This window comes from Chiloscyllium punctatum, chromosome 7 (genome assembly GCF_047496795.1).
Source record: "Chiloscyllium punctatum isolate Juve2018m chromosome 7, sChiPun1.3, whole genome shotgun sequence".
Classification (NCBI taxonomy): Eukaryota; Metazoa; Chordata; class Chondrichthyes; order Orectolobiformes; family Hemiscylliidae; genus Chiloscyllium; species Chiloscyllium punctatum.
The window spans coordinates 105827653-105841909 of NC_092745.1; the positions used below are offsets into that span (position 1 = coordinate 105827653).

Here is a 14257-nt window from a genome sequence, read left to right on the forward strand (position 1 = left end):
CATTTAATTGCTGAGCAAAACTATCACTATAGTTGTTCACCTCTACCTATTCATCAACCCTCTCTATCCTTCCACAATCTCTTGTACTGTGAAGTTGATTATCTAATTCAGATCTTCGATAAGACATGATTTCTGCCAAGCTCTTCAATCTACTGCCTCTTTAGATTGCTGTTATTTCAATTTGTCTCTCTGTCAATGATTTTGTTTGAGACAGGTTATTTGAAGACAGACTATTTGGTCCTGAACTGAACTTCTAACCACATCTTCAAGCACCAAAACATTCCATTTCCACCTTTGTAACAAGGCTCCACATTGTAACTTTCTCAGCTCATTTGTTCTTGAAATTCATCCTTTCTCATCTTCAGGTCTGAAAACTACTGTTAAATACTGGCAATCTTAAATTAAAATAAAACAAAATGTTGGAAATACTCAACAGATTTGGCTGCATCCGTGCAGAGAGAAAGAGAGTTAACTTCATCTATATAATCTAATACTGCCCTCGTGGTTTCACACTTTGTAAACATCAGCTCATTCAAAATGTTGCCATGACCTATTCTGTGCCAGGTTCTGTGCATCATCCATGCCCTTACTGATCTAAACTGGCTGTTAGTCCCCAGAAGCATCTGATTAAAAATTCTCAAGCTTGTGCTGAAAGCTTGACATGGCCTCGCTTCTCCTTTTTTTCTGTGATCTCTACAAATGTACTGCTTTCAATTCCTCTAAGTATGGCCTCTTGTGCACCCCATTTATAACTTCACAACTAGCAGCCTTCAGCTGTCTAGGACAAAAACAGAATTTGATGGAAAAGCTCAGCAGGTCTGGCAGCACCTGTGGAGAGAAATCAGTTAACATTTTGGGTCGAGTAACCTTCAAGGGTGACTTGATCTGAAACATTAATTCTGATTTCTCTCCATAGATGCTGCCAGACATGCTGAGCTTTTTCAGCAATTTCTATTTTTTGTCTCTGATTCACAGCATCCACAGTTCTTTCGGTTTTTATTCAGCTGTCTAGTTCTAATTAGGAACCCTCTTCAACCTCTCCATCTTCCTTCAAAACACAAAAACTTTCATCCAAAACATGTTTTCCTTCTTTGATTTAGCACCAACTTTGGATTAGAGTTTGAAATTTGCACATATGGTTTGGCATATAATTCTATAAACTGAGATATTTAAAAAAGAGCATTTTTGTTGGATGCTTCTTCTGTCACACTGTGTCAATTCTTCATTAAATGCTCAACGGTATTTTGTCATGACTCAAGTCATAACTGGGGAAGAAATCTTTTATTTCATCACATTTTGAGGTTTTACCAAAGTGAACACTTGAAATTTATTCCATTAGTCTACTAGCCAAGTGAGTTTTTATTTGTGTTTCTCACTTAATATTCCATAATTTAAGTAGTGTCGGAAAAAAGTTGCATTAGATTTTGTGCATATGTTGATGCGAGATTTGAATTACTTCTTTCATTAATTCACCAATGTTCCAGTTTAAAATACACATCCTTATATTCTAAACCCTCAATATTCTTGCTCATTCTTGTGTCTACAATCTTTTCCAGGACTACGGCACTTGTAGAACTTGGTCTTCTACCAACCAACACCTCTAACAAACCACCAATTTATTCTACCTCACTTTTCATGGGATACAGGTCCAAACCAGATTTGCTTTTCTAAGGCTCACCACTTCGCATTCCTGAAAATAAATTTCTTTGGTCAAGCTTTTAACCATACTTTGAATCAGTATGAGGCCTGTGAAATTAAAACTAAGTACCTATTCTGTCAATAGAATTCAATCATTTACCTCGTGTAGCATGGTGTACAGTTCAGAGAATTGATTGTAATAAACTCAACAACTAATCTGTAATTGATGTTAAATAATTCTACATTTAATTATGCTCTCCTTCAGTCTTCTAACAGACAGTAAATCAATTATTAAATTCTATTGGTTGAAAAAATATTGATGTTCATATTTTAAAATTGTTACACATTGCACTACAAATGCACAAACAGAAAGGTATTAAACTTGTAAATACAACATACAATGTCTAAAATTCTACAAATAGTAATAGATCCCAAACAGTTCTATTCTTTTTTTTCTGGTTCTCAATGTATTGGGAACTTCAGACAATTTTAATTAATTTATAGAATAAAAGCAAAAACACTGGAAATGTCCAGTAGGTCAGGCAGCATCTATGGAGAGCAACAGACTTAATGATTCACATAAATGACTTTTCATTAATATCGTCTGAAACATTAACTTTTTCTCGCCACAGATGGTACCTGACCTGCTGAGTATTTCCAGCATGTTTTGTTTTCAATTGAGATTTTTCAGTTTCCACAATATTTTGGTTTTGTTTAATTAATCACCATTCAGTTCTAGACAGATCGCTCCATTTCAAATCAGTAGCAAGTTCTAACATGAATCAATGCAAACTGTAGTGCCATTGAGTTATATTTCATGAGAATGGTACAAAGAAGTCAGGTACCCTCTGCTTATGTTAATAGAACGACTGCATTAAAATGACTCAAACAAAACTATTGAAATGAAAACTTGTCAATGGAAAAAATAAGGAGCACATTCACAGGATTTTCATGTTGAGTTGCACATATATACTATTTTAGATTTCTAGCAGTTGCTGAGATTTATTTTCTTGCAATTGGAGTTTTGAGGCATTCGGTCAAAATAATTAGAGGAAATTCTGCAGTGCATCTGACTTGGGAACTCTTGATATAGACAACAGATGCAAATAAATAAACTTTTAATTTCTTATTTCATGATAATTTCTAGCACTTTAAAGGACACAAATATGCTCAATGCAAAAAGAAAGTTAGCATGATGTTCAGAATACACTATTATTATTTTGATTCTCAACCTACCTCATATTCCTGTGAGAATTTCAAATTATCATTGGCCTTCAATCTTTCAATGTTGTCAGCAAGATCAGTGATGGGGATTGGTGGATGGTCCCTCATGCCTAACCAAATAAGAGCCATAAAGTCAGTGAGATATTTAAATACAGAACATGACAACGTTTTTGTGAACATAAATAAAATGAAATAAGTGTTAAAAGCACATATGCATTATGCATGTAAAAAGGTTATGTGTGATATTACCAAAAAACGCTGGAATTACAATATAACATGCGCCAATATTTGTGGATTTTTAAAAATATAACTGTATGGTTGAAATTGTTCTCTACTGAACATGCTCAGATGCAACAGTCACTGATCACATAGCACACAGTTTCTAAGCGGCCCATATGCGGTTACATACAGAAAAGTGATGACAAAGGCAGATTTGAATGAAAAACATAGTAAAGGTTGTTAAAATTGCAGCAGTCCCATTTTCTCATCTACACAGACTGAGTTGATAATCAATCCATAGTCATGTTTCTGTTTTAAAATGTAAACAGAATAATCTATCTTGCAAGAATACCCCAAAGGTTTCTTATTCTTTCTCTTTTTCCAAATATATTCATCACTCAAGTCATCGAGGGAGTGAGGGAGAACAAGTATATATTTTTTCTGCTTCATGCATTCACATTTTTCCATCATTATTGTAATTAATAGGCACACTAGAATTATTACTACCTCTAAAAAGCTCACATTCTGTTTATACTTTTACATAGCATTTGGTAAAGTGAAACTTATATTTTACTTAAAATGGAAAAAAATAATTTCTATACAATCTTGTTGTTTTTGCTGGTGCTTGGGAAGAAAATAAAAATATGCAGCAGTTCAGAATAGTTCTTCACTTTGACAGTCTTCCCAGCATAACATCACTGTACAACAGATCTGGCCTTGAAAATAAAACTTTATATTTGCAGAGGGGCACAATAATGTTGTTCTACATCTTGATGTCTATCCTGTGTTCCATGATATGATTAGCCTGTTGTAATATCAATCATAACACTGGACAACTTATTCAACACAAAAGGTATTAGAAATGTTATGATTTCACATAACAAAAATACATCTTCAGAATATAATTTTAAATTCTAATATTTAACCATTAAATGGTAGGATGTTATTGTGGTTAAGATTCTCAGTATCAATTCTGATACATAGTAAAAGGCCCTGAACAGAAATTTGATCCTGCATTAGCACAAGAGGTGCAAGTAAGTGGTTCATCTGGTTGAAATTGGTGTGAAAATCCCAGTGGGCATTTATACAATATTATTAATATGAGTCTTGTATTAGATCATTTATTAGATGTTAGACAACCAACGAGAGAATTTGAAGATGAAGGTGAACAAAATAATGGTGCAATGATTGAACAGTGATTCTGTGATAAGTGAGTGAACAAATGTGAAATTAATAAAATCAAAATTCTAATATAAATAACAGGTGCCATCTAGTGGCAGAATATCATTACTGCACCAGTATTTTGTCATAGACTTCATCGTCTGTATCTAGTAGAAATGTCAAGTATTCTAGATCCTTGGTTATACAATTGAACAAATACCTTGAGCAGCTATTTATTAGGAAATATATTGATGGCAGAAAATGCAGCTAAATTCCAAATTACGGAATAATTAAGTGCATCCTACACTGAGACAGATGGAAATTGCAAACAGATTAGATTTTATTTCGATATTTTGTAATCAACCTGTTCAGAGATGCTATTACACACCTCTGAGGCATGTAGGATTCGAACTGGGCTTCTGGGCTTAGAGATAGGGTCACTGCCACTGCACCATAACAGTGCACTGTTTAGATTTTACCTGTTCTACAAATATATTTGAAGTTGACCACTGAGCATATTTCACAACTCTTCAGCCAATGTACACCAACATTGCAAACATTCTGCATCGCATTTATCGCATTGATTAGAATTTGTAAAGTTTAACTCACAACTTCATTAAGGCTTTGTGTTTCATAACTTCAATTCTCTGCCTTCAGAAAATATGGAGATACTCAAAAGACTAACTGCTTTTAATATTGCAATTCAAAATGTGCAATATCCTTGCTTTCCAACTTTATTTTTGATAAGAAACAGAATAACGTAAAACCCCTACGGATATTTTGGTGCTTTTTCTTCATATCTATGATATTTATAACATTGGCATACACGACTTAGAGACTGCAATAGAAATTAATCCACTTTAAATTTCTAAAATAAATCTTATTTCAATTTGTCTTAAGAACAGGATGCCTGAGCAAAAATTCAGTTTTGTAAAGCTGAAATTTCTTTTCTCGGCTATTAAAATGCTGCATATGGAAAATGGTAAAAAGGGCTTTAAATTGCTGAGGAGTATAAATCCATTGCATTTGCATTATAAATTAAAGCATTTTTAGTACTTAAAGCTGTCACTTCAATTCCTATGTATTGCTGAAAGACCTTCAAAAGTAGAAATTCAGCATTTCAGTCCTTTGAGGATGAGAGTTTGTCTGCTAGTGTGCCTATCAAACTGTTTAGCAATTCATTTTGTGACTCAGAGGTTGGAGAAAACTACAAATGTTTGCTTTTTAAAATTAATTACGAATATGATAACTTTGGAATACACACATATACCACAGAAATTGAGGCTGTGTAGATAACCAAAGGGGACACTGCTCAATTAGTCATATTGGAACTGAGATTAGGTTCTTTGTGCAAAAATGACCTTCATGGCAGAGCAAGAGGAAATATACAGAAAAAAATGCAGAAAAGACACAGGACAATTAAACTAACTTGAGTTGTTTGGGCAACTGGGGACACTTGGACCTGTGAAGAAAATGGGGCAGAAACATTTTTTTAAAAAAAGGGGGAAGAAAACGAATTAGTTTGTACCAGCGGAAAAGAAACGAATCTCAGTGTTAAATCGGTGAAGGAACACTTATATACTCAGAGGTTTCAAATAACACAAATTGTTTCTACAGTCAGCAATTATTTCAACTGACTTAGAATATTTTCATCATGTGGACAGTGATAACTGAAACACCAGATTCAAAGAATATTATCTTATCAGTATTTTCCACCAACATAAAACACTAGCCTATATGAAGGGAAAGAATATATATATTTAATATTTTTGTATTATTACTTGTCCATAAAGTACTGAAACAGCATTCTCTAGTTAATGTCTTGTAGGACTTGGTTGCACTGTAATTTGACTCTTTATTTGAACCCCTGAGTATAGTTGCTTAAAGAGTATCAATAAAAAAAAACTTAACAATCCAGACTTTGCCTTGTATTTCTAATTTAATACCTTCACTTCATGCAACTGCAGAAATAAGTCCTGTTTAGTAAGAAAAATTCCATCCCATGCACAATTTCACATTAAATCATTAGTGCTTCAAGTATTTATTTTGAGTTTCAATGGCAATTTTGAGTTCCATAAACCTATTCAAGCATACTGTTTACTTGGTGGGGTGGGGTGAAGTCTGGGGCGAAGCTGTGAACAGTGCAATATCGGGACAATCCAACTCACATACACCTCTATGGACATATTAGCATCACTGGTTTGTTGAGTAAGCGTGGGTGTTCTGAAGAAGGGCCACTGGACCCGAAGCATTAACTCTGATTTCTCTCCATAGATGCTGCCAGATCTGCTGAGATTTTCCAGAAATTTCTGTTTTTGTTTCAGTTTTTCAGGATCTGCAGTTCTTTTGGGTTTGTGTGTGTTTGGCATCCCTAGACAAACCTAAACAGCTCGGTTTTGGGGAAAATTGCGAGATTGCAAAACTATTGCTTACTAGGAACATTTTGCAGGTTAGTCACTGAAATAAATCACTAAAGCTGGATTTATCGAGGGCATACCTCACCATCAGTCTTTTTCTTGACACTGCTTTTGAGTTGTGTGTATTCGTGGTCTATAGTTCTTTAGGTGATCCATGAGCCAGACTCACTATTAAATTACTTGTTTCAGATATGAAGTTTAAAGACTAGCATTTAAATTGGGCTAAACTGGCTCATTTCATCTCGTTCTTTTTGAAAAAACTTTAAAAATTTCTGCTTAGCCCATTTGTAGAGTGTGTATCTTTAGGACTGCAGTGGTGTTTTTCCATCAGCATCCACAAGTGCACACCCATCTTCCAGAAATGCTCAACAGCTTCAGTAGATACAGCCCAGTAAGTAAATTTTAAAAATCTTTTACCGTTATCGATCAATCAAACATACATGATTCATATATAATGAGAAATGTTTTACTATGGTTGCAGTGTTTAGATTCATCATTTGATAACAGTGACAATCGAATCATTGGAACATCAGAGTTAAAATGAAAGATCGAGGATGTAATACTTTGGCTTTAATTTGAAGAAGATTAATTTTGCATTATGCTAATTTTAACTGGTACCTTGCTTACTTGCTAATCTTATTGTGCAATGCTAATTTCACCTGTTAATCCCTTCATTTGCAAGACCATTAAATTCGGATTACCAATTAGGCAGTAGTTCAGAATTTTGAAATTCTTTATGACATTACCAGCCTTTTAACACCAGCAGTTTCTTAGATCTTTTTGTATGTAACAAATAAACGAATACATATGAGAAGTGAATGTCTCTACTTAAAAATGAGGACAATAGGGCAGACTTTGATCATATCTAGTTTGGAGTGACACATTCTGTTATCTACTGAATCTGTTCCATACAAAAGGCATGATGCTTACTCTGCAAAGTGGTAGGATCATAAAAATAATATGTAAAATGTTTCCTTTCATTGTCATGGAATCATAGCATGAGACACTACAAAAGGTCATTTACACCATGTGCTAGTTCTTGGGAGAGCTTTCAAGTCACTCTGCTCCATGTATCTTCCTCTTTGCCATGTGATATTCTTCTCCTTATGACTCACTTTCTATCCAAAATGTCACTGGAATGAAGTGAACCAAGGTAACTGCAGGCCAACTTTATGTCTGGATGGGCAGAAGTGTGAGTTGTACAAAATCTCAGCCTCAAAACATTAATTTCAGTAACATTCAGTTTAAGCGTGTGGAGCCACAGGAGATAGGCGAGATACTAAACAAATATTTTGCGTCAGTATTCACTTTGGAGAAGGACATTAAAGCTAGGTAATGTGGGAAAATAAACAGTGATATCTTGAAAAAAGTCCATATTACAGAAGAGGAAGTGGTGGAGGTCTTAAAATGCTTAAAGGTAGATAAATCCTCTCGACTTGATCAGGTGTTTCCCAGAACTTTGTGAGAAGCTAGTGAAAAAGATTGCTGGATTCCTTGCTGAAATATCTGCATCATCACTGGCCACAGATGACGTACTGGAAGACTGCAGGGTGGCTAATGTGGTGCCATTATTTAAGAGAGGTGGTAAGGAAAAGTCAGAGAACTACAGATTTGCGAGTCTTGCATCAGCAATGGTAAGTTGTTGGAGGGGATTCTGACGGACAGAATTTACGTGCATTTGGAATGGCAAGGACTGATTAGTGATAATCAACATGGAAATTGTGTCTCACTAACATGATTCAGTTTTTTGAAGAGGTGACAAAGAAGATGGATAAAGGCAGAGAGGTAGACATTGCCTGTATGGAGTCTAGATTACAGTGGTGCTGGAAAAGCACAGCAGGTCAAGCAGCATCCAAGAAGCAGGAAAATTGACGTTTGCGGCAAAAGCCCTTCATTGATGAAGGGTTTTTGCCCGAAACGTTGACTTTCCTGCTCCTCGGATGCTGCCTGATCTGCTGTGCTTTTCCAGCACCGCCCTAATCTAGAATGTGATCTCCAGCATCTGCAGTCCTCACTTTCGCCCCATTGTCTATATGGACTTCAGCAAAGCTTTTGACAAGGTTCCGCATGGTAGAATGGTTACTAAGGTTAGGTCACATGGGATCCAGGAGGAGCTGGCCAACTGAATACAAGATTGGCTTGAAGGAGGAGACAGAAGGTGGCGGTGGTGGTTTTGGACTGGAGACCTGTGACGAGAGGTGCACCACAAGGTTCAGTGCTGGGTCCACTGCTTTGTGTCATTTGTATAAATGATTTGGTTGCGAATATAGGAGGTATAGTTAGTTGGTTTGCAGCTGACACCAAATTAGCTGGTGTAGTGACAGGGAAGAAGATTATCTCAGAGTACAACGGGACCTTGATCAGCTGGGCCAATAGGTTGAGGCAGGGCAGATGGAGTTTAATTTAGATAAATGTGAGGTGTTGCGTTTTGCCTAGGCAAACCAGGGCATGGCTTATACAATTAATGGCAGGGCCCTGCAAAGTGTTGTCAAACAAAGAGACCTAGGAGTGCAGGTGCATAGTTCATTGAAAGCGGAGTTGGAAGTCCACAGGGTGGTAAGGAAGGCATTTGGGATGCTTGACTTCATTGGTCAGAACACTGAGTACAGGAGTTGATATTGTGGCTGTACTGGACATTGCTGAGGCCACTTTTTAAATACTGTGTACAATTCTGGTCACCCTTCTATAACAAGGACATTGTTAAACTTGAGAGGGTTCAGAAAAGATTTACAAGGATGTTGCTGGGCCTGGAAGGTTTGAGTTAGAGAGAGAGGATGTTTAGGCTGGGGTCTTTTTTCCCCAGATCGTTAGAGGCTGAGGCTTATAGAGGTTTATAATATCATGAGTGGCATGGATAGGATACTAATATGTTTTTCCGAGGGTGGGGGAGTCCAAAACTAGAGGGCATAAGTTTAAGGTGAAAGGGGAAAGATTTAAAAGGGACCTGATGCATGTATGGAATGAGTTACCAGAAGACTCAATTATTTTAATTAGTTTAGATTTATTCATTTCATCAACATTTAACAATTTCAATACAATCTTTGACTTCAGATAATTTAGTTTATCTTTTTAAATTCTGCTCTGGGTTATTTTTTCTTTTTTGGGGAGAATAGTAGAGGAATGATCTTGAAAATGTCATCAATTCAAAGGTTAGATTCAAAATTACAAATCAAAAAATAGGTCTTAAAAACAGAAATAAATGAAAAGTGAATGACAAATGTTTTTATTGTCTGGCTAAGTATTAATGAAGTGATAAGATAAAAATTTGGGACCAATAACATGTAAAATTACTCATATATTAGTTCCCGTATATAAATCAGGTTCTTCCCATGGGAAGCAAAATAAACCTAACTGAAGGTGTGAACTTTATAGATCTGTTTGTTTACTTTGCTCATCATAATATATATATATCATAGTGGAGTAGGGCAAAGTCCAAATATCCCTCAAATTTAAAGTTAGTTTCTTAATAATGTGACCTCTAAAACCATCAATGCACAAAAGAGTCTGGAACATTCATCATCCTATTCTCATTATGGAGAACTTGCCAAGCTCATGATCTACACATTGATAAGGGTGTTAATGGATAAAGTATGATTAGGTTGTCAAAAGAAACCTATGAAAAACACCTGTATTAACTTCACAAAATATCATGTTGGGGTAAAATACAAGGAAATCATTTTCTAAAGTGTTGATCCCAACCCATCTTCTATTACTCATACAATCAAGAAATTGTTTTGCAGACATGATATATTTGAGCTGACTACTAGATATTTCAAGTGTGACAAATATCCCCTTTAGTACCATTGAAACTGAAGTAAATTATCAAATATTTCCAGTTTGTAGGGGGATGGGACTGTGCTATGAACAAGGATTGGGAAAACTGAGCCTGTATTCTCTGGTGTTTTGAAGAATGAGAGGTGATCTCATTGAAACCTACAAAATACTTAAAGGGAGAGAGAAGGTTGATTTAAGTAGGATGTGTCCTTTAGTTGAGAAATCTGGAACCAGGGAGCACAATTTAAAATAAGAGGGATGTTGTTTAGGGTCAAGAGGAGGAAAAAATATTTTAATCATAGGGTTGTGAATCTTGGAATTCTTTACCACAGAGGTCTGTGGAAGTTCAGTCTTTGAGTATATTTAGTGGAGGTTGATAGATTTCTAATTATCAATGGTGGAAAGTGGAATGAGGATTGTGTGGATAAAGACACTGAAGTGGTTGATCAATCATGATAGCAAGGTCAATAGGCAGAATGGTCTACTCCTGTTCCTCCATTTCCAAGTTGATCATAAGCAAAATAAATATAAAACTAAAATTAAAAATAATTTGTAATTATATTTAAAGAGAGAAAAACAGAATGAACAGTCAATTCTCCATATTGTAAGGGATAGTTGCACATTCAATGTCTACCTAAATCTGCCAAATATTAAGGCAATTCCACTGAACAAATGAATTAAAATGTAAACTAAACTGTAGTAAGAATAGGAATTTCTCTAATTTAGAATAGTTTAAGGGTTTCTGAAATGGTCATTAAATTGGAAAAGGAGGCCTATGTCAGTCAGGAATCAAGGCTGGACAGGTAGTTTACACATGTCAATGTATGTTGATTTTGTTTTCATTTCCAGTAGCCCAACAAAAACTTCTAATCTGTGCATTTGTAAATCAAGTTCAAACTGAACGTGGAATATACTGGAATAAATTCACGTGTTGACTTATGTAAAACAATTTTAAATCATGTAGTTACATTAGCATAAGTTACAAAGTGACAAAAAACACTGCATTTTCTATGTGGAATAAATCAGGGGATAAATATTTCAATAATTCTTTAGTTGCTCTAACAAATACACAGCTACACAAAACATTTAAAACTGCTATTTCTAACTTCAATATTTTAAAGTAAACAAATTGGACAGGTGAAAGAAATATAAATTTGCGAAGTCTATCTCAGGTAGGACAAGAAACACTTCATATGAGATCTTTTGACTACAAAAACCTTTTGTCTGAGTTATGTGTTGCTTTCAATTCCACCATTCTAATCAAAGGAATTTAAGACTTGACATTCCATTTTTTTTGAGCTGACACCTATACTTTTTTGAAAGGCATATTCATTGTAAAATACAGCTCATTGTCATTATGAAACAATTGGATTTTGTCTCAGTCCATGAGCCCATATTAATAATTGCTTCACATTGTCATCGGCCTTTGAAAATTTAACTACTACACATTAACACTTTGATTGCTGAAGTGCAGGATAGTTCATCACTGTTAATATGATCAGCTCAAATTTTAAGCAAAGTATTTATCATTGCTGTGAAACAAAATGACTACTGAACTCAGGGATATGATTCTCTATAGTGTACTTTGATTTGTTATAAAATCATCAGATCGATTATTTGAATGTAGACATCAATCTAACGTGAGTCCTTGATGACTGCACACTTTACAACCAATGCTCCCAAAACAGTAAACTCCTGATCTTAGTTGTAACATCAGCATGTATTAAGCAGAAGTAGTGCACCCTCTTATAGGAAGTGGGAGAAATGTTCAAGTATTCCACTGGGAGAGGTAAGAAATCAGTTTCTTCACTGCTTCAGTCAGAGTGACCCAAATATGCGAAATTAAAATAAAATGCAGAATGAGATATCTAAAATATTTCTAGGGCCTAGCTAATGTAGGTGAGTAGGAATTAGATTGCCTTGTTTTGTAAAAATCTACTTCATTTATGTAAGTATGATATTTAAGTAGTTACAAGAATCAAATACGCAATTTAAAAAAAATTGAACTCTTAAATCATTTGTAATCTGTTGAGATTGCCATTAGGACATCAGGCAGAATTAGAACCTTAAGTGGACATGGTATGATGACCTCCTGTGACTGTATAAACTTTTTAAAACTGGAATCTTGTTCCTTATCCAAAGTACCTGAATTTCACTGCCAAATAGGTACACTAAAATGATTTTTTTTTGTCTAATTACACAGCACATACAGTTACTGTCATTTATTTCATAACCTATAAGTAATGCTGATATTGCATAATCTTAGGCCATTATTGGTCACATTCATCACAACATGAAAAAAAAAGAAAATATGTAATTGGGATTATTATATTAAAGGAATGCAAGTGCACAGGAATATAATGTGGCTTAGCACATCTGTCCTTATGATTTGAAGTTAAATTTTCTCTAATCCCTTCATGGTCTAACATTATTAGCTTCTTTCCCTTCCTATGATTTGAAGATAGGGCTACGTTTAGGGTGAAAAGCCAGTTCTGGGGTGAGTTATCACCTAATTAGGTCAAATGAGGTAGTTCCAGAGGAATAGCAAGGAAAAAAAAGTATTTTATAAAGGTTTAGAACAAATACAGTCAAAATGATGTTTTCATATGTGCGCAAAGTCATCTCTGATGATGTTAAGTAATTATCCGATCAAAAATTTGCAATGCCATCAGTTGCAAGTACTATTACATCAATCTAAGGTTTACTTCATATAACTTTTGATAATCAAACTACTCGGAGAGATAAGGATCATGAACACCTAATCTTATACAGTTTGAAATTTAATCCTAAATTCAAATGAAGACTTCACAATCTTCTCTAATAACTTCTCCTCCCTCCTCCAAAAAGATGGAAGTTGTATAATTTTACATGACGTGGGTTGTATTACAAGTTTGATTATTAATCATATTTATTCATAATAATTTGTACAGAGCATCAGTTTATAAGTACGTTGTTGCATATGATGATCAGCAGATTGACAAAAGGTGCTTCAGAGTTCAAATTTATTGCAAGTAATTTTATTTGTGCAAAGGTTGATACAAATTACCTAGTTATCGAATGAGTACACAAATTAGCTTTCAGGAAGTAAACACTAGCATTTTATCGTGGGATTTGTGCTATAATGAAAGACATTTGAAGCTTTATAAAGCTATTCTTGAAAATTGAACCATTCAGAAGAAAGGCCTATACTCAGATATTGTTTCTGTAAGATTTGTTAAATCTAGGGCAGAATTTTATTAGACATGTCATTTGATTTGGATTGGATTGAACTGATAGGCTTAACTACACATGTTAAACAAATAAGTAATGAGAAAAAAAAACTTTTTTCCATCGAGTTATCTCAGCAGTAATATGCATAACTGCATATATTACATTAAATTAATGTATTAAATTAAATACATTAATCTCAACAGTCTGAACAAGTGACATTATTGTCTAGAAACATTAACTTGACTTTTCTTTCCAACAATACTAATGCATCTGCTGTGTTTTGCACCACTTTCTGGTTTATGTTAGCTGCATATGTTCTCAGTCTGCAGTCCTATGATTTCCTAATTCCTTAATTCATGTTTCTCTAAATTAGCCATAAATTTTGAAAACAAGTTGTATTATCTGAATTTTGCTTTGGTTGTGATCAGTCTCTGTAGGTATTGTTAAGTATTACACTGGATTGTACATCCAGTCATTTAGCCAGTGAATTCTCTAAAAAAAATTGCAACTATGTCTTTGAAATAACCATAAATGTAGAAATTCACCACTGCCATTAGAAAATAAAATATTCAATTAAGTAGGACATTTGTGATCTTCGTTTTAAATAAATTTAA

General features: G+C 34.6%; 1 protein-coding gene across 21 annotated transcripts in view; it reads right to left on the bottom strand.

Moving 5' to 3' along the window:
- ptprfa (protein tyrosine phosphatase receptor type Fa) overlaps window positions 1–14257 on the bottom strand; it is a 440327-nt gene that overhangs the window by 80048 nt on the left and 346022 nt on the right. For 13 of the 21 annotated variants that reach the window (XM_072574526.1, XM_072574516.1, XM_072574527.1 and 10 more), the window contains 2 exons: window positions 5672–5704; window positions 2875–2972 (listed from right to left, as the gene is read on the bottom strand). In XM_072574526.1, coding sequence (XP_072430627.1) covers window positions 2875–2972; window positions 5672–5704 — 131 coding nt within the window. The remainder of the gene's footprint in view (window positions 1–2874; window positions 2973–5671; window positions 5705–14257) is intronic. The other 8 variants (XM_072574533.1, XM_072574519.1, XM_072574531.1 and 5 more) reach the window with 1 other exon arrangement.